The sequence below is a fragment of the Eumetopias jubatus genome, unplaced genomic scaffold, assembly GCF_037043125.1.
Source record: "Eumetopias jubatus isolate StellerSeaLion01/CBP00866 unplaced genomic scaffold, mEumJub1_p1.0 scaffold_17, whole genome shotgun sequence".
NCBI classification, from domain to species: Eukaryota; Metazoa; Chordata; class Mammalia; order Carnivora; family Otariidae; genus Eumetopias; species Eumetopias jubatus.
This window is the reverse complement of record NW_028274823.1, coordinates 31,447,083-31,472,059: the sequence shown is the minus strand read 5'-3', so window position 1 is coordinate 31,472,059 and position 24,977 is coordinate 31,447,083. Positions and strand designations below refer to the sequence as shown.

The 24,977-nt window shown below is 52.1% G+C and overlaps 1 protein-coding gene across 4 annotated transcripts in view; it reads right to left on the bottom strand.

Moving 5' to 3' along the window:
* Positions 1 to 24,977, bottom strand: part of CRTAC1 (cartilage acidic protein 1) — a 145,078-nt gene that overhangs the window by 50,758 nt on the left and 69,343 nt on the right. For all 4 annotated transcript variants that reach the window (XM_028098825.2, XM_028098830.2, XM_028098823.2 and 1 more), the window contains exons 3-4: positions 14,495 to 14,691; positions 1,938 to 2,074 (exon numbers count right to left, since the gene is read on the bottom strand). In XM_028098825.2, the coding sequence (XP_027954626.1) occupies positions 1,938 to 2,074; positions 14,495 to 14,691 (334 nt within the window). The remainder of the gene's footprint in view (positions 1 to 1,937; positions 2,075 to 14,494; positions 14,692 to 24,977) is intronic.

Below are 24,977 nucleotides of genomic sequence, written 5' to 3'. Positions count from 1 at the left end.
AGAACCTGTGGTTAGAAATTTGTGACTGATACCGCTTCACCCAGGGGCAGGCTAGCCGTGGGATAGAAAGGCATCTGGTTCTCGGAAAGGCAGGGCTCAATTCCTGGCTTTGCCTGCCGTTTAACTACGTAACCAAGGTCAAGTTGCTCAGTTGCTGAAAGCCTTAGTTTCCATATCTGTAAAATGGGGATAATGACAGCAGGTACCTCCTAAGCCTGCTGTGAAGATTCAGTAAGACAATGCGTATAAACCACTGAGCGCAGGGCTTGGCATGTTGCTAGCTCATTATGGTTAGCTGTCATTATTGTTTAAGATTGCTTTTGTGTTTCCTACACTACGTTGCATTCCTATCTCCAAGTTTCCAGAGTGGCCATGACCTGGCCCTACTCCTCCCCTACAGTTCTCAGGCCCCAGGGATTGCCGGGGTGGTGGTGGTGGCAGCTGGACTCAGAAAGCAGCACCTCTCTTGGTGGTTGTTTTTAGTTCCCTGAGGCTGGGGTTGAGCAAGCTGCTAAATGCCTGCCTATGGTGCTGCGTGCCAAAGCTGGGTTTTTTTTTTTTGCATTTTACACGGTGCCTTTGTCCTGTGGTTAAACGTGTGGGCGTGTAGGTGACCTTGTTAGGACAAAGAGTGCATCTCTTTGTGATTAACCTTCAGGCCCCTGCCACCAGCTCAGAGATGATTCCCACCTTGGCCAAGTGTGGGAAGCCTTGGTTCAGCAGGAGAGAGGCAGGAAGCAGGAGGCTCCCAGCAGCGGCCTGGCCTGGCCTGGCCTGGCCGCCCCCCCCCCCCGCCCCGCCCCTTCTCACTCTTTGGGGCCACTCACAGGGCCACCGCTGCCTCCTTCCCTCCCACCAGGCAGGAGTCCAGGTGGCAAAGATTCAGGTCAGGGCTAAATGTGGCTTCACAGCCCAGCTTGGCTTCTTTTCCTAGCACCAGCTTGTTAAGAAATAAATATTTATACCTGGCACCTGCCTTCTCCCAAGGCCTGGAGGCCCCTGCTGTGAAGATTCATGCTGAATCCCCAATCCCCCCGGTGCCATCTCAATCCTGAAATGAGCCGGGGCCCCTTGCCCCTGCCCCTGGAATGGAAGCTAGGCGGTAGCTGGGTCCCTGATTGACTGATGACTGTCTCTAAAGTCAAGGAGGGGGCAGCCGGTGAGCAGGTGACAGGGATAAATCACCTCCATGGCCAGCCTCTGGCTCCGGCTGGGGCTGCTGGGATGCAAGCCTGGGCTGGGGCCACCCCACAGGGCAGGTGGCTACAACTCCTGCCCCTCTCCCTTGGTCTCTCCTCCCTACCTGCTGGGGTTGACACGTGCGTGTGGTAGGGGGAACTAGCAGGCACCGAAGCAGTGACAGAGCTCCTGATTAACTAAGTACTTGGACATTCAGGCCACCCTCCACTCACCCACTCACGAACCTCTTTGTCATTCCTTCATTGCTCCACAGATATTTTCAGGGAGAGCCCTATGGCTCAATGCCTGGCACATAGTAAGCACTTAATAAATATTGGTTGACTAAGTGAACGAGCACAAGGTTTAGAGCTAGAAGAGTCTGATTCATGTCCTAGTCACATCGCCAATCTATTCTGGGCCCTCAGGCAAGTCACTGCCCCAAGCTGGGCCTTGGTGCCCTCCTCCCCAGTGGACACGGTGATGACAGCCCCTGACAGTTTCCTTGCTGGTTGCTGGGAGAGCCTCAAGGGAGAAAGGATGGGAAAGTAGACTGTAACTCACCTTGCAAGTCTTGTTAGTATTTAGCACCTACCATGTGCAAGGCACTGTGGGAGCTGCCGCGATGGAGGATCTTTGGGCTCTGCCCTGGACAGCCCCACTCTGTCGGGGCACGTCTGCCTGTTGGCTCCCCTCCGGGCTCTCACATCGCTGTGTGCCCCCCTCTTCTCCCCAGAACCCCCGTGCACCCCTGAACTTACCGTCCTGTCCACACAGGCCACAGAGCGCCCGGCAAAGAGGCTGGCCACACCGCGGGCCACGTTGACCTCATCACTGAGGATGTCTTCCCACCGGTTGTTGCGGAACTTGAACAACTTGTCTGTGTACGTGGCCACCCCTGGAGAGAAGAGGAAGGGAGGTTGGTGGATGGTGGGCCAGTGTGCAGGTATGTTTTGGGGCACCTGCCACAGGTGGTCGGGGCCAGAGGTAGATGTCATCAGCGGCAAGGGGAGCGCTCCCCACAGCACTCACTCAAGCAGGTGAGGCTCCCTCTGTCTGGGGGGAGTGCCCAGGTATCTTCAGTTGAGAGAATAGATTGGCTTATGAAAATGGCCAGCCCAGGCCTCAGGAACCACAGAAGAAGTGTTACCACTACTGTGTGTCTGAGATGACCCTCAACAGCTGGATTTCACATTCTGCATCATGCTCTTGCAACACACAGGAGATCGGGGATTGCTAATATTTCAGCACCCAAACTCAACCCAGAATGTCACTTTCTCCAGGACCTGCCTCCTACATTCTCTGCAGGATCGCAGGGCCTCATTTGGGTCTGAGAAGAAATGGTCCTGGTTGGTGGATGGGGCTCCAAGTCCAGATCCAGGAAGGGGCTGGAAGTGAAGCTCTGATGGACCTGTCGCCCACCCCCAGGGGAACCCGATGGCAGTAGGGTCGGCATCCAGGTGGGGCGAAGGGGGTGAGCAGCCCTGGGAGGCCCTCGAGGGCAGGGGTCTCTACCCCTTTCAGAACCGGATGGAGGTTGAGGACCGCCAGCTCAGGGAGTCGCACACATGGGCACTGCGCAATGTACCACATGTAATTGCAGGGGCTCTGTGACCTCCCAGAGCACGTTCCTGCCTAAGCTTTATTTTGGGGGAAGTGCAAAGAACTTCTGGTGGCCGGAGGCTCAAACCCTTCTAAGGCCACTTAGGCAGAGCTCTCCACTCACCCCTAGTTTATTTCTTGTTCGTGTGAGCCCCAGAGCATTCATATTTTAGGAGGGATCATGTTCTACTCTCAAAGATTGGCATCAGAAACACAGGGGGGACAGCAGGGGAGCAGCTGTAGGAAGCCGGGAAGGTGAGCTGGGGGACGAGTGGCCCTGGGGACAGACCCCTGCACTTGACTCTCTGGCTGGCCCAGGGCAGAGGCCACCACTTAGGGTGAAGGGAGCAGCATGGGGCAGTGGTTAAGACCTCGGGGTTTAGAGTAAACAAGCTGCAGTCCTGGTCTCTGTTCTACCCAGTTTCTACTTCTAGGGGCTAGTTGTTGACTTTGGGCAAGTTGCTTAGCATCTCTGAGCTTCAGTTTTCCTATTTGCAAATGGGACGACAGTAATAGCTACATCCAGTTTACTGCGAGGAATACATGAGATGATGTGCACGAAAAGCGTAGCACAGCGCCCCCTCAAGGTGGTGGGTAGTAGACAGAAGTGGTCATTCCCATGTTACAGATGGGGCACTCGTGTAGGTCCTTTAGGGAACTCAGCTCTGCACTGCAGGGGTCTGGCAGAGTCAGTGTGTGAAATGAGTGGCTGAGAAGGATTGTGGGAGTGGGAGCATGTTAGGAGATGGCAGTTATAAAGGATCCCTCAGGTGGCTCTGCCCAGGAGAGGACAAAAAGGCTTTGCTCTCTCAGTGGCCTCCTGTGGAAACCTCCTAAGACCACAGGGACCCACGGGGAGTGCCGTGTGGTCTGTGGGGTCTGGAGTTGGCCTCTGAGATGCTCGCCAGATACCAGGGAGCTGGCACCGGAACAGAGCCCTCCTGCCCGGCCTGACCCTCCCAGAGGTGCAGAGGCCTGTCCGGGGGAGGGAAAAGCCCTTCATGAGCAGAGCAGGAGGCCTGCCGGTGTTTGTGCGTGGAGGCTTGGGCTGAGGAGCTGCAGCTGGGGTGGGCACAGAGCTGCGGTGGCCGGCGAGGGAAGCCCACTGGGGCAACCGAGGAGCCTGGGCTGGATGGAAGCACAGGGGCCGACTTCCATTAGCTCAGGGCCTTGCTGGCTCTTTATCCTCTCCAGCCTCAGTTTCCTCATCGGGGTATCAGGGTACCAGCCGTGCCTCCTCCCTTACATGTGGCTGTGGGAATTACAGGATAAAATGCACTTAAGCCCCAGCCCAGGGTCAGAATTGCCCATGGAGGCCCCGTGCCACCCCAGTCCGCAGACTGCAGCACAATCCCTGGGGGCCAGACATATTTAGAAATTTAGATTTTGTTCTTTCACATTTTAGAAAGGTAACACAGTGCACACACTGTTTATTATCTAACACCCCCAGGAGGGATGGGGCAGCACCCTGTAATTAAACACATTAATATTTCTGCAGTAAAATATATGAATATTCACACTAAGTGGGATAAATAAAGCCTATAAATAGCTCGCGTCAGCTCAGGACAGGTTTTGCTATCAATTCATTTTCCCACAAACTTAAAAAAAAAAAAAAAAGCAAAGGAGGCTTTCAGAGTGCTTTGGATTTGAGGACTGCAGGGAAGGGACTGTGGGCCTGGACTGCCAGGCTCACGGCTATTCCCGAGGCAATGGCAGCCTTGTCATCACTTCCTGATGCTTGGGGGACCTCTGAAGAAGGCCCTGCAGGCTTCTGGGTCTCCAGCCTCCACCAACAGCAAGCAAGCCTTGCCCTCCTCTGTCCGACCAGAGCCCCTTCAGATGGGACCTCCAGCTAGTCTAGCCCTGCCGAAATATGGAGGTTAACTTCCAGCACCGCGTGGGCCGGTGTGAGAAAGCAGCGGCCAGCAGCTGGGGCTCTGCAGCCCTCGATGGGCCCCTCCGCGTGCGGCGGGAGAAATTTCTCATGGCAGAGTTCCTGCCCCTCAGCTAGACAAGAGGAGCCCATGGGCCAAGGGGGACTCTGTCCCCCTCTGTTTGCCACATCACCTCCAATTCCTCCTGCTCGTCCAAGATACACATTTCCCAGAGTGTGCTTTATGGAACCCTGGTCTCTGTGAGCTGCCTGGAGGAAAGATTTTGTTATCATCTGAGTTTGGGAAAGACCACACCTTCCACCCCCACCCCCCCGGAAGATTCTCAGTGGGCATCAGTCTATTAAAACTTGGACAAGTCCTGCAATAAATTACCTGCTTAATCTTCTTTAATCCAGCTGGCCACGGAACCCCTTTTCGCAGCTCACCTACGAGCACCCTGCGGAACGAGCACCATTCTTAGCCAGTTGCTGTCTTAGGGTGCTGCTGTTGGGCCAGGCCCCGGGCTTTGTGGCCAGACGGGTCGGGGTGCCATGTGCTGTTAGCCTCTTCCCCTCTTCTACCTCCTGGCTTCCGAGCTGCCCAGGGACGCCCAGAAGAATAAACTAATTAAGGTAAAATGTGCAACAGTGATGCAGAGCCTTGTAGATCATAAATGGGAATGGCAAAATCAATGGCAGCCCCTCTGTAGGCAGAGGCCCGGAGGCCTGGGTGAGGAGAGACGGGAGCCCGTGATTTAGGAAGAGCAAACGCTCTGGCAGCCGCAACCTGGGTAATTAGGTGTGTCAGGAAGACAGATAAACAGCGGCCTGTGCGGGTCGATGGCACCGGCGGTAACCACCTAGCATTGGCCCCCGGCCCGTGTCAGCGTGTAATCCCGCCTTCTGGCTCCTTGTAGCTGCACTCTGCCCTGGGGTCCCACACCAAGTCGGGGGGCAGCTGCCCAGGAAGAAGAGAGGCTGTTAGTTGCAGGAGAGAGAGGCTCTGTTGAGCCCCCCGGGGCAGATTCTGAGAGGGCAGAGGCCCAGGAGAAACAGAAGGGGGCTCATGGGCAGGGGCAGGGGGCTCTAGGGGCCAGGGCCCCTATGAGAGGTGTGTCTCAGGACTCCCATTTCCATCCTGACTTTGACATCTTGGCCTTAAAGGACACTCGAAGGCCTCAGAGGCCAGTAGAACTGCCAGTTGCTGCCAGGCAGCCAGGTGGGAAGGCCCAGTAGGTGAGGCTCATGTGCCCACCATGCCCTACGGGTACCAGATACAGTAGAAGCACACCGGGAAGGAATCTGGGTCGCTGATTCAGGGCACTTAAGGTCCATCCAACGAGAGGGACAGGTAGAGGAGATGCCGTGGGACCACTGTGAAACTAATACTACTTAACATTTCTGCAGCACTTCACATATATTCATTCATGTGCCAGGCATTTCACACACATTCATTCATTAACCCTCACCGCAACCCCTGACCTGGGGACTGTTTGCCTGCTCAACTTACAGATGAAGGACCCGAAGAACAAGAGACAGGGGACCTGCCTAAGACCTCACAGCTAACAGAGCTCTGAGGGGCAGGACAGGATGATACGTCCTGTAGATGTCAAGAAGTCAGGATGGAAGAGGCGACAGTGATGAGGGAGGGCTTCATGATGGAGGAGGCACCTGAACCTGAACTTGAAGGGTCAGAGTAACAACAATGACTCCTGTTTATAGAGCACTTAGCATGGCCAGGCTTTGCACGAAGCCTCCCTTTTATAACCACCATCTCGCCTAAACACCACAGCTACCTTGAGAGGTAGTGCAGCCCCATTTTACAGACAGAGAAATTGAGGGGGCAGAGAGGTTAGTCAATTGCCTGGGGTGACAGACCTAGTGGGTGGTGGAGACAGATTCAAAGCCTATGCTTCTGAGTGCTGCACTCTGAGGCTTGGGCAGACAGAGGCGAGGGGTGGTGCTCCAGGCAGGCAGGGGGCATAGACAGATGGAGAGGCTACAGAGTTTGCCCAGAGAGGAGAATTTGTGGAGGTTGAGGCGGAACAACATGCAGGGCAGGAGAGACCCACTAATTCCAGGACTGAGGGCAGAAGGGGCCCTTGGTGGTTTCTGATCTGGGGAAGACATTGTTTCTAGAAGACTAACCTGGCAGTGAGTGAGGGGTGCGCTAGCGAGGGAGAAGAGGCGGCCACTTCCGTGATGACAGTAGGGGTGGGAGGGATCATGGGATGCAGGGGGGGGGCGGTAAGGGCAGGGGGAGTTGAGTGGGTGTAATGGGTCAGAGCGGGACAGTGACTGAAGCAGGGACACCGGGCCAGCTGGGTGTGGGAGCAAAAGCTTGGCTTCACACCGTTTGCATCTGACAGGGTCACAAAGTGGCTGAGAAGACAGGTCCAAGAGGTCACTGGCCACAAAGGATAGCAGTTGCAGAGCAGTGAGGCTGGGGTGGGCACGGAGGGGAAAGAACGTGTCCCAGGAGCAGCCGCATTCAGATGTAGGAAAAGAAGGGGCAGACATGGAAGAATCATCAGACAAAAGGGGAAGGTTCTTCACGGAGGGCAGCGGTGTCAGTCAGGGAAATGGCCCTCAATTCACCCTCCTGTCATCCCTTCCACACCAGGCTCTGCCGCCAGAGGGTAACTTGGAGCCCCTGGAAGGGTGAGTTTGGGTCATAAAGAGCTCTTCCTAAGGATCATTGACCCGAGTGCCTCTTTCCCCATGGCCTGCGCCACCTCGGGGAGATGACCAGACTTATGGTCTGCTACAGGTGGCAAAGAGAAGAGTGAGTGATTGTGTGTGGCAGGGAAGAGGGCTCTGCCTCCAAACTCCTTCATAAGGCAAAGAGATTACTGCCAAACAGCAGTGTTAAGGAGGGAGCCAGCAACATCTGGGGCAAGTCACAAACTTGTCCTTTTCTTATTTGTAAAATGGGATCATGAGAATGGCTACCTATTCATCAGGCTGTTGTGAGAATTAAATTCTATGATGTAAGTGAAGTACTTAGAACAATATCTGGCACAAGATAAGTTTAATAAATCATAAAAACAATATCATCATCATCACCACCATCATATCATGACCACCTTCATCATCCTCATCACCATCACCACCATCACCTCATCATACCATCCTCACCTTCCTCATCACCACCATCACCATCATCATGACCACCATCACTATTCTCACCTTCCTCAACGCCATCATCATGACCATCCTCACCACCACCACTGCTACCACCACCACCAGCATCATCCATGGGATTGACAAAGCATGATCACTGCAGGTCCTCAATGAGTCACGAAGCAACTGTATAAACTGACATGGAGTTTAAAATGCTTTACAAGACTTAGTCAATGGAAAGCCAGCAAAGCAGTGATGGGGAGGAATAAAGAAATAGTTCAGGCAAAGGACATTTTAATAAAGAAGGGACCCAGACTCTCCCTGACCTTGATATAATTTCTGACCCAAGTCTTCCCCCTTCCATCCCAGGGTGAAGGGGGAAATCTGACCAGCCCCTGCCAGGTGCTTCATTCACATTAGCTCATTTAGCCCTCTCTGGAGTTGTGTCAGGAACATAGGTTCATCATTTTACAGAGAGAAACCGGGACTCTGAGAGTTGTCATTTGCCTGAGGTTGCATAGCTGGTGGCAAAGCTGAGCTTTAAACTGTGGTCTGACTGCAAAGTGTCCCCCACCCCACCCTGTATTAAAGAGCTGGAGTGGGGGCTGGTGGAGGGCAGTCTAGTCCCTGGCTCCTAAGGAAACTTGTTCTGTGTTAGGACTGAGAAAATGGCCTTTAGGTCCCCCTACGGTTTATGGTGCTGCGTTGACAGCCTCGTCCATCCTTGCTTTTCATGGGCCCACATGTGAAAGAAGCCCCATGGGGATGGGGGCAGGGAATCTGAGCAGGTCATGAGCTTGTCTTCCCAAATGGGGCCAGGCTGGGGGAACTGAAGATCAGAACATCGTATCCCAGGAAAGCATAGCTGGGACCGAGGAGGACCTGGAAGCTGACTAGGAGAGAAGCTGGAGACTCAGCACCGTGTAGCTCAGGCTTTCCCAGACACAGGAAGTCAAGGACATTCTGGTAAAATGCAGATTCTGGTCTGGTAGGTCTGGGGTGGGGGCCTGAGATTCCGCATTTTGAAGAGCTTCTAGCTGTTGCCAATGCTGCTGGGCCACAGGACACACTTTGAGTAGCAAGATGTAGAGGGTCTGGGTGTAGCTGGACCTGGCCTGGGTGAAGGAGCTGCTGGACCAGGGGTACGCTTTCAAGAGCAGATGGCTCGTCTGTTGTGTGGGCAGAAGCTGGAAGTGCAACGTGCCCCCGACTGCCTTTCTTTTTTGGCCCAGTGACTGACACCTCCTCTCCAACAGAGTATAGAAGCCCCTGCCGATGGCCTTAAGGATGACACAGAGCCCAGAAGCCATCAGAGTAAAGAGTGATAAATCCGAGTTCATAAAAATAAAAATTTTCTGCATTGCAAAACCCACGATGAACAAAGACAAAACACAAATGACAAACAAGGGGCAACTATTTGCAACATGCATTACAGAGGGCTAATTTCCCTAATTTATAAAGAGGTGTTACAAATCAATAAGAAAAAGGCCAATAATCAATGGAAAAACCGGGCAAAGGCAATGAGCAGACAAGAGATTTGAATATATAAAAATATGCTCAGTCTCACTTGTTTTGAGAAAAATGAAAATTAAGACTACACTTAGATACCATTTTTTTTCCCTATCACATTGGAAAATATTTTAAAAAAATGATGGCACACTGTATCGATGAGAATGTTGGGAGATGCTCACTTGCATCAGGGCCGATGGGAATGTCATAAAGACTGTCCGTGTGAAGGGTAATTTGGCAACGCCTATCAAATCCACACACACACATATTCCTGACCCAGCAAATCCCTTCTACGAATGCCCCTTACAGATACGCCTGCAATTGTGGACAATGGCGTGTTGGACAAGCTTATTCATTCGGTAGCACTGCTGGTAGGAGCCGAAGATGGCAAACCATCTCAGTGTTCATCAACAGCGGACCGGTTCGGTGAGTGGTGAGTCAACACAATGGAGTCCTATACAGCCATCCAAAGAACGAGCAAGCGGTCTGCGTGCTGTTGTGACATAATGTCCGAAATTGGTTGTTAAATGAAACAAGCAAGGAGCAGCAATGTGAGTGGAATATTCTACTATTTGTGTAGAAAAGGAGGGCGGTACTTGTAGATCGAAAGTAGCAGATTATCAGTGACTATTCTGTCGAACGTCACGTAAGTGGTGGGGCTCACAGCTCCTGCTGACCCATGCCGCCCTGACCCCAGGTCGCGTGGGCAGGAGAGCTCGGGCCACACAGTGCAGTGGCTGTGGTGACCAGCACCGGACCCCTGGGGGGATGGGCTCTGAGGGGGAGCTGCAGTTCCTGGATGTTGAGGGAGGTGCTGGAACCAGGCTCTTGTCCCCCTTTGTCCTACATGCTCTCGCACCTGGTTTTCACCAAGTAATGTGTGGCCTGAACCACAATGGCTTGTAGGTTTCCATGTCAGTTAAGCCGTAAGCTGGTTTCGTTGGCCCAGGCCTTCTGGGGATTGTGGTTGATCTTCCTCTGTTCCCTCCCTCCTACCTATTTTTCAATTCTTAATCCTTGACGCAGGCCCTCCTGGTACCCTTTTCTGGGTGGTATCTTGTTTACACGATGGTCCTTTTCTGTCTCTCTCTCTCCCACGGGCCAGGAGGGAGGCCTGGCGCCTCTGCCCAGGACACTTCTAAAGGCTCTGGCTTTCTTCACGCTGCAGAATTATAACAGCTACTGCTTGGAGAGCACTTATTAAATCCTAGATACCATTATAAGTGCTCTTCATTCAGTGTTTCAGTTGTTCATTCAAATATATGTATTAAATGTTTATTAAGTGACATTAAGTGGTCTTGGAGATACAGCGGCAACTAAGAGAAAGTTTTTATCCCTATGGGGCTGACTAGAAGAGCGGATGAGAGGAACTACAAACAAATATATAGCCTACTTTCAGATAGTGCTGCGTGCTCTGAAGAGAAATAAAGCAAATTAAGGCCATAGAGAGAGATAGGGGGATGATTTTTCAGGTGTTCAGGTAAGATCCCATCTGAGGATGAGCCTGAATGAAGGGAAGGAGTGAGCCCTGAGAACAGTGGTGGGAAAGGCATTTCAGGTAGAGGGAATGGCAAGTACGAAGGCCTCAGGTGGGAACATGGTGAGCGAGAGGAAGAGTGTAGGCAATGAGTCAGAAAGGCAGCCGGGCTCACACCCAGGAGGGGTGTTGTAGGCCATGGCGGAGACTCTGGATTTAGTCTATGGGGTCACTGGAGGGAGTTGAGCTTATGAAGTTGATATGGTTTTTCTTGTTCTACAGGTGAAGGGGTTGAGGCTGAGAGAGGTCACCCAGTGAGTAAGGTGCAGATCTCAGAGTTGTACAAACTAACCCCCACCACCAGGATGCAGGGTCTCAACCCTCTTCCGGGGACTCCAGTGCTGACATCCCAAAGGCTGGTTGAGAGGACAGGGCCACCCTTCCACAGGTCCCTCCAATGCCCAGCACAGGCCAACGGGGCCCCCAGGCACATGCCACGGGCAGGGGTGGGCTGGCCGGGCTCCTGGAGGGGCTCTCAGGTTCCCCACAGTGGGCAGGGTGGCAGTGGCTGAGCGTCATGCCAGCTGGAGCCAACGAAGTGCTGAGATGGCACAAATGTCCCAGCTCCACACCCTGCCCACTGTCGATGAATCAATTGAATCACTCAACTGAAAAATTAACTCAAACCCACAGACATCCCTCGAACCCACAGAAGGTCACCAGGAGGTGCACGTCTGGAACAGAGGCTTCTCTGTCACCCTCACCCCAGCACTGGGGGCCCGAGCTCCAGCCTCTCCCAGATGAACACTTGTGCCCTGAACCCCAGGAAGCCCAGGACCTTCTGCGGGGGGTGGCGGGGGGGCTCCATGTCATTGTCCTCTCCTTGTTTCCCCTTGGTTGGCAAAACTTTGCTCAGGCCTAATGGCTCATGGCTTGTCCGTTCTTCCTGGATTTATTTATCAAGTTTAGATTGTGCTCTCAGGACGTTCAAGGTCTATGTGGGTCAAGGGCACCAGTATAGGGACTTTGCCTTCAAGGAGCTTCGCGTCCATGAGAGTCAGGTGCCCAGAGAAATATAAGGCGGCACTGGGGATACAGTGTAAACTTCAGGAGGGCACGATTTTCGTCTGTTTCATTCATGGGGTATCCTCAGTGCCTCGAATAGTGCCTGGCACACAGTAGGTGCTCAATAAATATTCGTCCAGTGAATGAATACATTCATGAATGAGTGGAACTTTGGGGAGGCTAGGCTGAGCGTGGAACTAACATGATTGGCAGGGGGTGGGTCGCCTTTGAACTTTGCACCTGGAAATCACTTGGAAAGCTTTCCAATCTGATGACTGGGTTCCACCCCAGAGATTTGGATTGGACTGGACTGGGGTGCACCTTGGGAACTGGGAGTGATAAAAGCTGCGCAGGGGATTCTAATGTGCGGCTCGGGCTGAGCACCTCTGCTTGGGGCCTCACGATGGAATGCTCTGAGAGCATGGGAGGGGCTCCTCCCTCAAAGCAGGAGCACCTGACCACTCTTCCCAGGTGTTCTGCGCTTGGTGAGGAGGGAGAGTCTGTCCCCTTCTTCGGGCATCCTGCCTGCCAAACCTATGTTCAACAGCACCTCCCTCCCACGGTTCTCCCTATTTCTGCTTCCCTGCCCTACTGCATCTTCCAGGGGACTCACCCCTTCCACAGCTGTCCCCTGCTGCTGCTTCCCCTCCTGACCTTGATCAGCTTAAAGCGTTGATCAGCCCATCAATTAATTGTGTCCTAATCCAATCTTGGCTTAGTTGGAGAGAGGGCAGTAAATCCAGCTGGGTAATCATGCCCTGATATTTGTGTAAGGATAATTACTATCTCTCAGGCCTCACTTGGTGGCAAGATGAGATGAAAACCCATAAAACACCACTCGGGGCTGTGGCTCATTGTTCCTTGGCTGCACAAGGCTGGCTCCCAGCCAGTCAGCCCCGCCTGCCCCTGCCCCTGCCCCTGCCCCTGGCACAGGCCCCAACCTCTTCCCTCCCATTCATGCCACAGGCAGGGCTCAACCTCAGGGGCAGTCTAGGGGTTGGATCCTGGCCGGGCCTCAAAAACCAGTAGGGGCAACATGGGCCCAGGGAAAGCCAGTGTGTGTGTGTGTGTGTGTGTGTGTGTGCTGGGCTGGGGAAGAGGCAGGGAGGGTGAGCCCCATAGCCAGGCAGTCCCCTGCCTCTGGGAGATCGGGAGGGTCCAGGATGGTGAATACACAGGTCTGAACCACAGGGTGTTGTCTAGACCAACCCAAGAGGATGTTGTCATCTGGAAGAGGCCGATGCATGACCCACCTGGTCTCTCAGGGACATGAGGCTCTGCACGTTTCAGGAGGACACCGTGGCCTGGGACTTCCCTGTAGATATTATGGTTCTATGGGAGTGGACTTCATTCTAGTGGGCTGAGCTCAGGCCTGAGAGAGTGTGAGAGTCAGGGGCTGGGAACCACCTTGATCTTTAACCCAAGAACACAGCCCCCCAACTTGTGCAACACTGAGCACCCACTAGAAGCCAGGCTCTCCACTAGGCCCTGAGGACACAGGACTGAGTAAGACCATGGAATATCTTTTTTTTTTTTTAGAGATTTTATTTGTTTATTTGAGAGAGAGAGAAAGCATGAGCGGGGGGCGGGGGCAGAGGGACAAGCTGACTCCCCGCTGAGCAGGGAGCCCCACACAGGGCTCTGTCCCAGGACCCCGGGATCATGACCTGAGCTGAAGTCAGACGCTTAACCGGCTGAGCCACCCAGGTGCCCTGGCCATGGAGTATCTTAATTAAAGAATGGATCTGGAGTCGGACCCCTGAGTTTGAGTCCTGGCACTTACAAGTTGTGTGGCTGTGGGCCAGTCATGTGACCTCTGTGCCTCAGTCTCCTCAACTATAAAGTGGGATGCCAGGATCTACCTAAGTGCATTGCTGCGAGGCTCCCATGGGCTGATTAATGTAACGGGCTTAGATCCAGGCCTGGCATACCGTCGGTGCCACTTAAGTTAGCTGCTACCATTGTCCTTACTGCTGTTTAGCCTTCCGGCATCAATATCCCTCAGCCATTCCTCAGTGGCCCCTGGACCAGCAGTAGCATTACAGTGTGAGAGCATGTTAGCAATGCAGGATCTTGGGCTGCACCCAGACCTGCTGCGTGCAAATGTGCATTTACACAAGACCCCCAGGTACATCGGCTGAGACACTCTAGGCTGGGAAAGGCTCCATGAACTCAAGGTCTGCCTGCTTCCAAGTTGTTTCCCCAGAATCTAGCATCTCTAGTCTGGAATGGAGTAGGTGTTCAGCAGGAATTTGTGGAGTGAATAAATGAGCTCAGCTAAAAGCTGTGGGGGGCCCTTGAAGGATTTCAAAGCATTTTGAAAGCTTCCCTAGAAGCAGCATAGAGGGCGATTCCAGGAGGCCGTCTGCCCAGTGAGAAGCGCTGAGTGGCTGAGCCATGGCAGGAGCAGTGGGGCTGGGGGGGGGGGGGCGGTTAGGAAGATGGGGGCAGGGCGACTGCTCAGATTGGGAGACAAAGATGGCAGAAAGTCTGAGGGAGATGAGGGACCCCCTTGGGGATCTCTGCTGGGACAGAGCGAGCTCTTGGAGGCAGCAGGGGCCTATGCCTGGGGGAGCCCGTGACAGAATAACCTGAGGAAGGCCCTTCCCCCAGCTGGTGGGGGGCAGAGGGTGGGAAGCAGGAAGAGGCCTGAGGCCCCAGCCCCTTACCTGAGAAGGCATTATTGGTGTTGAGGAAGTAGATTTCCTCGCGGCCATCCCCGTCAATGTCGCAGGCTGTGACCCCAATGGCATTCCCCTGCCGGTCCCGCAGGGCATAGTAGGGGGAGCTGCGCTCGTCCACTGCAATGTTCACCAGTCGCTTTTGGGTCCGGTCATACTTCAGAACCAGGTTGGGGCCGTTGTACCTGGAGGAGGAAGGGGGAGGGGGTGTTGAGGAGGAGCAGCTGGGCTCACCTGGTGTCCTCCGCCCAACAGTGGGGCTTAGAATCCTCCCAGACAGGTCAACGGTGAGGCAATTCAGCCTTGGGGCATTCTGGGGAAACTCTCGACAGCTTCAGCCTCGCCTCAGGGGTCCCTGGGTGTTTGGTGAGTGTCCCTGAATCAGATACAGACTCACTCGAAATAAGAGTCAACTGGGACCACATAGGACACAATATGAGAAGCAGGGTGGCACAGGGGGACGGGCAGCCCGTGACAACCCCCTTCCCACAGGCTTCGTGAAGAAAACGACTACGCCCCCGCCATCTACCCTGCCCATCTCAATGTCAAAGGCACTTTCTTATTTATGATCTCACTAATTTAAATCTAATAAGCAAGTGAGGTGGGCGTGGGAGGCTGTATTATTAACCCACTTTACAGATGAGGCACTGATGAGCTTCAATTGGGGAAACTGAAGCTCAGAGAGACTGAGTGCCCTTCCCCAAGGTAACACAACTAGGTAGGTGTCAGGTGCTAGGACTTGGACCCAGGCTCTTTCTGGGCAAATGAGCCCTGGAGGAGTAGAGGCTTTGTTGCTGAGGTTTGGAATGACTCTCTCCTGACAGAGTCCCTGCATTTAAACAGTAGTATAAAATGAGCATCTCAGACAGGAGATTACGAACACATCTAAAGTCAGTAGGTGGACCTGCTAGATCTCTTTTTCTAAGGAACTCACAATGAAAGATTAAAATGCTCATCTGTCCTCATCTCTTCTGCCTCATTCTCTTGCAGCCACATAGCCTCCTTGCCTCACTGAAGGCCCAGGCATGTTCTTGCCTCAGGGACTTTGCACTTGCTGTTCCTTCTGCCCAGGAGGCACTTCCCCCAGATATCCACAAGGCTGTCCCCCTCTGTCACCAAGTTCAGGCCACGGCTCCACTGTTGCTTCTCAGCCTTCCTGGCCACATTCCTGAAACCTGCAAGCACCAGCCCCTCCCCGTGCTCCTTGTCCCTCATCCCTGCTCTCTTCCCCCAAAGCTTTTACCAGCAGCTGACAATTCTCTATCTTCTCTCTTCTCTGTCTGATCCCACTAGAATATCAGCTCCATGAGTGCAGAACTTTTTGTCTGCTTCATTCCCCAGGGCCTAGGACAGTGCCTGGCACACACTAGGTGCTCAGTAAATACTTGTTGAATGACTGAATGAATGAAACCTCAGAGTCCACGTCTGAGTCATAAAGGCTTCGGTGTTGCACATCGGTTTCTTCCCATTGCCTTTCCATCTGGAGAAAGCATCATGCCCAAGGTCACCCTCCGGCAGGGCGGCCGTGAATGTCTGAAGGCCTCCTCCGGCCTCTAGGGAACACCAGCTTGCCAGGCTCTCCTAAGGAACCCGGCCAATGTCCATCCATTAGTCCTGGCCTCCTGTCTTTGTTTTAACCTAAGCGTGTACATCCTGAGTGATGTTCAGCTGCAGGCCTCTGGCTGTCCTGGCTGAGAACACTTTGGGGTGGGGATGGGGTGGGCGGAAAGACCTCTCCAAGGTCTTTGACAGAAATCACTTCTTGCTTTCCTGAAACTGATCCAACTTGGCCCTCTCCTTTGTCACTGAGATGTAGAGCCTGTGAAATTTGGGTAATGCTGAGCAACTGGCTGGGTGCCTTCTGGCACCCACAGTGTGTGAAAAGGGGGAACAGAGCTCACTGGGAGCTGAGTCAGCACTCGGTGATGGAAGGTCACGCCTTGGATGCCCAGACGAACAGCGTCTGAGGGCCGGGGGCGGGGAGGGCATGGCATGCCCCATGGGATGTGTCTGGGCAGGAGAGACAGAACACTTGGGTTCCAGCACCGTCAGCAGCTGGCTCCAGCCCCCAGGGACAGAAAATGCCTTGGGTGCCACGCACTAGTCCTCCCAGCCTCTGGGTCTTCTGGTTACTATGATCTTCGCTGCTCCTCACAAGACACTAGGGTCCCAGAGTGCTGGGCTTGCACTATCAGATGCATTGTCTCACCTGAGCCCCACAGAAAGAGGGTAATAAGGCATTTTCTAGAAAAGGAAAACTGAGGGTTAGGGAGGTGGTGAGCTGTGCAAGGTTACACAGCTGGTACGTGGCAGTGCTGGGCCTCTAACCGTCTCCAGGCTCTAAATCCTGTGTTCTTTCCACACTGCCCATGATGTCAACACTGCTAGTCCTTGGATTTCTTTTTCTGGGGGCCTCCCCCAAGGTAGTGACCATGAGAAATGCCCAAGAACTTCATGTCAAAGGGGAGATAATAGCCCTACTTTGCTACAGCACTCTAAAGGCATGGTCTCATCCTCAATTTAGTTTACTTCTCACAGGTCTTGACTTTCCCTAGATTGGTTTTGTAACCCGAGGCTGCTCAGTTCCCCTCTCTAGGTTCTGGGTTTCTCTTCTGCAAAATGAGAGTTAGGCCAACTAGGGAGTCACAGACTGTGTTGCCGCATGTGGCCCTGGGGAGGCAGGGGCATGGCTGTGCATGTAGCGGAAGCTGGGTTTTGCCCGAAGTCTGGGGAGGCAGGTGTGCACACAAGGTGGTGGCGCTGGGGGGGGGGGGGGGCAGATGGCCCTGGATCCTCTCTTCTTTGAGGAACTTGGAGGTGCTCGTTCCAGGGCACTCCCTAGGGGGCAGTGGGGTGGGCTTGCTAGGCTGGCTCAAATTCCTCTGTCTGCTACAGAGTGAGCACACGCCAGAGTCCTGCCTCAACCTGCCTGGTGGCCTGGGATGAATCCCGATACTCTGGCCCCTTCTCTCCCGCCGCCACCCCGAGGGACACAAAGTCAAACTAACAGCCCCTAGGGAGGCTTCTGAACAAGGCCAGGGGTAAATGCATGGAGTTGCCACTCCTCTCTCCACCAGGCAGCCCTCTACTGGGTCTGCTGGACAGACGTGTGAGCCTCTTACAGCCCTCTCCTGGGATCACCAGCCTCTCCCCTCCCTTCTGCTCCATGGAGCAGATGCTCCTGTCGGGCTCCTCACCCCTGCCCCCACCCCCCATAGGCTGTGCCTTTTCTAGCCTCTGTGGCTTGGCTCAGCCGCAGCTGCCCCCTTCCATGGGGAATGGTCTCCCCGCCCTCCCATGAAGCCTGGCCCCAACCGACTGCCTCTCGGCTGGATGCGATCTCTTCTCTGGATGCCCACTGTTCTGCACCTCGCTTATTCCTGTGAGGGCAGGGTTGCTTGTGCTCCAACATTGCTTCCCTTCATTCAAACAGATGCTTCTTTAGCCCAGGAAGCATGTGGATACATCTCTGCAATTGCTGTGCCTAGGGCAATGCTTGGCCTAGAGAAGGTGCTCAACGAATGTCTGTCCAACATACAGATGAGTGAACGAGTGGATGGATAAATATAAATAATCAAGGGCAGTGAAGAGAGTGACAGCACAGGCCGAGTCCCCTTCTGTCTCACTGCAGCCTCATGACAGCCCAGGATTTCGCAGATGTGGAGACTGAGGTACAGAGGTTAGTCACAGTCACTAACCCACCCACAGTCCCTCTGGGTGGCAGTCCCCACACTGACAAGCCTGGGGGGCTGGACGTGAGGGATGTGAAATTTCACGTTTCCTCCCTCTGATACCTGCCAGAGATTGTTGGTTTCTTCCAGAATTTCAAGAGGCTCTGAGGCTCAGTTAGACAGGCTTAGGGAGTGGGACAGTGTCCTGTGCTCTTGAAAAGTAGCCGTGACTCCCTAATATCAAAGCTGGGCCCGCAAGCAGAGTGACTGGCTGGGTGGTAACTGGACAATATGCCCGAGAGACACCGGCAGGGCACAGTCCATGCTGTGTGAGCCCCGGCCAATTCTGGTGCCAGTCCCCTGGGACAGAACTGCTGTGGACAGGGAGGGCCCTTGGGGTGGGGGGGCCCAGGAGTGCAGGGTGGGCCCAGGGGCCTGGCCCCGCCCCTTCCTGGCTGTGACCTTGAGCTCGTCACTGAGTGCCTCACCTCTGACTCAGGGCTGCTACATACCTCATAGCCTGGCAGTAAGACTGAGACAGTGTGTGTGCTAACACTTGGTAAACTGTGAAGAGTTACACAAGTATAAGTTCTCATCATTATGAAAAGTAACACAACAGCCGAGGCCCAATCTCTCACTCTCCAGTGATCATTTTGAGAGTTTCCAAACACACTCTAGTATTTCTTATCCCAAATAACCCACCCTTGATCTCTCATCCTTTATGGGTATGCTTCTTGATTTAAACCCCTTCATAACCAAACTTCTCGAAGACCTGTCTTCCCAGGCTGTCTTCAGTCTCTCACCATCCACTCAGCCCACCCCGATCCACATTCCCCCCAACTCCAGCAAAGCCACCCTCATTATTGTCACAGGGGGCTTTCAGGTGGCCACATCCAGGGACAGGCTTTCCGTTCGCATCTCCCCAAGCCCCCAGCGGCTTCTGGCACACGGACCAGCTCTCTGGGCCTCCACCACACCATTCCCTCTTAAAACACTGCCTTCTTGGCTTTGAGGGTGCACCCTGCCCTCTGGGGCCCTTCTCTCTGGTTCCCTCTCCTTTTCCTCTTTGTAGGTTCTTCCTCCTTGCTCTACCTTCTTCATGGTGGAGTCTCCGGGCCTGTTCCTGGGCCCCCTTCTCCTCTCTCTGACCCCTTGCACTGGGGGATAATATCCATTCCCGTGACCGACAACTCCCAAATTTCTATCCCCAACCCAAATCCCCAGTCCGAGCACAGACTCATACATCTGCCTGCCTGCCTGACGTCTCCCCTTGCACATCCACACTCATCTCTGATGGAATGTGTCCAAAATGGAGCAAGGATTGCTCAGCCCCTCTCCTACCTGCAATGGGCACCCGAGTACTGAAGCCCAAAACCTGGCACCAGCCTTGGTTCTCCCTCCCCCTTGTCTTCACGTCTCATTCATCGGCCAATCCTGTCATTTCTACCTCCTAAAATATTTCAAAGGCTTTCTCTTCTTTCCTCCCCTACTGTCACCATCTGTGGAGCGTCTCCTTCCATTTTGCTTCCTCACCAGCTCCTTAACGCTAATCCCTCCACACTGTAGCCAGAGTCATCTTTTCAATACATAAGCCAGGTCAGCCACTCTCCTCCCTAAAACCCTTGGGTGGTTTCCCCTCATGTCAGAATGACCCCTTACTGCACCAGGCCTGGGAGCCTGGCTCGGTCTGCTGCCACCTTGCTGACCTCCTCCAACCACACCGGTCTCCTCTTAGCTCCCAGCATTCCAGCAGGCATGGTTCCAACCCTGTGCCGCTCTGTCTGATGGGGACACTCTCCCTCCGCCCCCCTCCTGTCCCAGGCTGGCTCCCGCTCATCCTCTAGGTCCCACCTCGAAAGGCGTCTCAGAGACATCATCCCCTGGTTGGTGTTCCAATCACTGCATCCACGGTCCCACTCTTGTTTGGGTACCTAGTTACTGCCCACTTCTCCCAGTAAATCATAAGCTACACGAGGGCAGGGACTATGTCTGCTTTGTTCATGTCTGTCTCCCCATCACCTAGTACATAGTGAGCACTCACTAAATACTTGCAGAGTGAACAGAAGAGAAGGAGCCTGTGGGAGGTGCAGGATCATCACAGGGTGGCTGAGCAAAAATCAACTTTGAGCCTCCACCTTCATTAGTTCCCAAAAGGTAGGTACAGACATCGTCATGACAAAGAGGGGGCCAAGGACCGGTGCCCTGGGTAAGGGTCAGAGAGAACAACGAAGTGTTATAGGTAGATACAGGGGACCTACCTTCTTTTCTGCCGAGAATCGTTGACCCATGTGAAGAAAAGGTCACAGGCAGTTACATAAAGGGAAGCCAGATAAAAGAACATAATTACTGGGTACCTATTGAATATTAGATATTGTGCTAAGTAAGTTACATATGATATCTCATCATATGTAAGCGGAAATCTAAAAAATTTGAATGATATATAAAGTATGCTGTATCTGTTTTGAAAATTAAGAATAGGACACTTTTTTTTTTCACTCAAAAAGGAAAGGAATGAAAAATAGATAACTCTTCAACATTATAGTCAGAGGAGAGAGGCAGGGCAGAAAGAAGAGACAGAGGTAAGTATACACAAAGAAGCAAGATAGAGACCCAAAGGAATGCACACCCATGGAAACGGAGGGACAGTGAACCCCTGAACACAAACAGAAAACCACACACATAAACACAGATGAAGAGAACGGCCCAGATAGAAACAGACACACGTGGAAGAGGGGATATGCTCATGTACCGCGACAAACAGAGAGACTCTTGGAAGGACACAAAGTCATGGAAATATCAACAGGACTCTGAGATATCATTACAGAGAAACAATCCATCTTGTGGCCATCTTAGGCATTTCCTCTGAAGAGTTTTAAAGATGTGTGGCATTTTCACAACTATGGGCATAAGGGAGTATTTTATTCTTGTTCAATACCCTTATTTTATAGATGAAAAAAGTGACTTTCAGAGCAAAGTGACTTTCTGAAAGTCAAACAGCCAATCATTATACAACATAAACTGAAAGACATACTTATTCCTTAGTCTAAAGCAGGGATCAGCAAAACTATGGCCTTTGGGCCAAATATGGCCTGGCCTGCTACCTATTTCTGTAAATAAAGTTTTATTGACATACAGACGTGTCCATTCATTTATGTATTATCTATGGCTGCTTTTCCTACACAACAGACTATATGGCTCCAAAGTTGATAATATTTACCATTTGGCTCTTTGCAGTAAAAGATTTCCAAGGATTGAAAGGATTGTCAGCCTCAGGGCACCTGGGTGGCCGTTGGTTAAGTGTCTGATTCTTGGTTTTGGCTCAGGTTGTGATCTTAGGGTCATGATTTCAGGGTTGTGAGATTGAGCCCCACAACAGGCTCTGCGCTCAGTGTGGAGTCTGCTTGGGATTCTCTCTCCCTCTGCCCCTCACCCCCTGTACTCTCTCTCGAGCACGCTCTCTCTCTCTAAAATAAATAAATCTTTAATAAAAGATTGTCAGCCTCATATTATGGGTATATTACATGTTCTAAGTGATCATTATCAAAACACAAAATTAGAGTAAGCTTTTAGTAAAAATTAATTTGGAGTCCGTACTTGGGAATATACAGTTTTCTGAAACAAGTACTTCAGGGTGAGTATAGGTGGAATGTAAGGAAGATGTTAGGTCTTAGGATGGAGACCGTGAGGCAAAATAATGTGTGGGGGAAAAAAGAGACTGAGAAGAGTTGCCTAGGATGAGAACAGGGTCCCATATATGGGGGTTCATCTAAGGCTAAGAAATGAGCAAACGTGTGTGCCCTTTAAGTGAGTGAAAGGGGTTAAATGGGGTGTGGTAGATGGCCTCCAAAGATGGCTGCCATCATTTTCTTTCTTTTCTGTATGCACATGTTACTTCACCCATCAAGAGGTGGAACCTCTTTTACCTCCTCTTGAATCTGGGCTGGCTTTGTGACTTGCCTCATTTGCAGAATATGATGGAATGGAAGTGATGTTGAGCCAGTTCGGGGCCTAGCCTTTAAGAGGCCTGCCAGCTTCCCCTTTGTCTCTGGGGGTAGCCAGTCACCATGTAAGAAATTTGACTACCTTAAGACAACCACGCTCTGAGAAAGCCCAGTCTAGCCCCATGGAGAGACCATGTGGAAGATCACCTAGGCACCAGATATGTGCATGAGGACCTCGTGGGCTGTCTAGCCCAGCCCAGCCTACAGTTGAATGCAACCAAGTGAGGGACACCAGCTGATGTCCTGTGGAGCAGAAGAATGACCCAGCTGAGCCCTGCCCAAATTCCTGATCCACAGAACTGTGAGAAATAATAAACTGTTTTTCAACTACTAAATTTTTGGAAAAGGAAGCAGAGAATGATGACCTATCATTTCAGACCTAAGGGGGAAGAGTAACTTATCCCTGGCAAGCAGGAAAGAGTATTATAAATCAGTGGGATTTTTCTAGTTCAGCCGTTTCAGTTCACAGTAGGCAGGTCTCCCGAGACCTTCCTTGGGGTGATACTTGGATCTAAGAATAGCTAATGGTCTATGCAGAGGCTGAGGGTGGAAGGGTACTAAGAAATACAAGGATTCTAGATACCTCTGTTTTTCTACCTCTCCTCCTCATTCTTCTTTCCTTTCTAGCCAAGTCTAACCGTTTCCTGTTTTGAATGTACAACCTTGAATACAGATCATTTCTTTGGAAACACGTGTAATGCTCTTTTTTCCTTTTTACATATTTAATTGTTTGAAAGCCACCGAGGTTAAATAGGACCAGAAAACATATGGGAAGGCATTTAAACAGAAGATTCACAGATTGTATCCTGGAAGAGGATATATCCAGAGGCCAGATATTAGTTTAAAGGAATGGAGACTTTGGTAGTGGGAGGGTTCTAGGCATGATGAGAAATCTGGGGTTGAGGATTTTATAGGGAGTAAGTTGGCTACATCTGGAAAGGGCATCCCAGAAAACAAACATACAACCAAACAAATAAATTTGATCCTGAATTAGGAGCTAACCAGGGTGGAGAAGACCCCATAAATAAGTGCAAAGAAGAAGGTAACTCTAAGATGGAGGACAAAAACCTTTGTTCTAAGGGGTGGATGGTTTTTTAAGAAAGGAATGTTTGGCACCAAAAGGTCAGAATAATCTGTAGTGATGAGTGTCTGTGTTCTGTAAAAACTCCATGGCAGACTGATTGATTTATACCCTGTTCTATAAAAGATCTGTGCTCAGCATGTGTTTTATATGCTCTTGGCATTTCTTATATTTTGATGAGCGTGGAAGCACCCAGAAGGCAGAGACTACCATTTGCAGCTCTATCCCCCACTATACCTAGGACAATGTCAGGAAAAGACAGGTGCTAAGTCATTTTTGTTGTTATTGTTGTTGTTGCTATTGATGATGATGATGATGATGATGATGTTGATGATTATAGTGAAGACCATGACTCTATTCCTCACTGCATGTTTATCTCGAGAGAAGAAGAAGACAGGGAGGCAGGAATCCCATAAACGATTAAATGAGGGATTCAGGTGACAGATAGGGAAGCTGTGTTAATCAGGATTCTTTGGTTGCAAGTGGCAAACACTCCACCTGAACTAACTGAGGAATTTATTGGCTCAGATGTCCAAACTGCCCGAACCGAAAGGGTCCGGCCAGGCCTCAGGGTGACCGGAACGAGGGTTCTGACCAGAAGGGTGTCTAGACTTCATTTCTCCTCTCCTCTCCCTCTTCCCTCTGTTGGCCTCGCTGTCTCACACCGTCTTCCTCCACCGGGCTTGACCTGTGGCAACACTCTCAGCCTCGCCCCTCAGCTTAGGCACAGATGGCAGATGCTTCCTTCCCTCAGTTCCAATGTGAGAGGCCCCGGGGCAGGGCTCTGACCGGCCCAGGTTGAGTCACGTGCCCATCTTCAGGAGCAGGGAGCCTGTGGTTGACAGCCTTCAACTAGTACCAGAGTTAGCGAGAACAGCATCTCAGGAGCTATGTATTTTCAGGGAGAAAAGTGCCAGGAAAGATGAGGGATGTGTCTCCAGATAGACAGTCACTCCTCTGGGTCTGTACATCCTGGAGACAGACTTGCCAGGGCCTACTGATGGAAGGCAATGATTCCTTGGCACCATCGAGTCCCTGTGTCCTCTAGGTACATCTCAAGGTCTCCTCACTCCCCTCCGGAAGCCCCGGAAGGAGGTAAACGCAGAAAGTGGAGTGACTGACTCACTATGTTCTGGAAACGGGTCCAGGCCTTGGCCTCCTGCCTGTTCCTCCACTGGCTGCAGGGAAGCAAGGGGGGGGGGCACAGAGAGTGGGCAGTGAGGAGCCTGGTGGGGGGGTGGGGGGGCAGCGGTGAGCTCTGGCCCAACTCTCTGATCCACTTTCTGTGGGTTCAGGCAAATCGCTTAACTGCTTGGTCCCAAATACTTTATGCGTCTAGTCAAACTTTCTTCCTTCATGCTATAACTACCTGGAAGCTTTTAGATAAAAAGATGTTAGTCTCTGTCTCTGTCTCTCTTTTGGTTAAGGAGGTGGGCCAATTTAGAGGCAGAATAGCAAGGCAAGTAGCCTATGGATGCCTCACTCTTCTTTAAGAGTGAAAAAGATAAGCCAGTCACTCTCCAATGACTGCATTCCATCCTTCTGGGGTCCTGTTCCCAGGTCAGGCACAGAGTATGGCCCACGATGTAATTTGCAGTTCAGAGAGCCTCCAGCCTAATATGGCAAATAAGGAGAGGCCCCAATCGCAAGCGTTCAGGAGGAGGGAGAGGTCACTTCTCCTGGGGTAAAGCCTTTATAGAGAAAGGTACATTTGATCT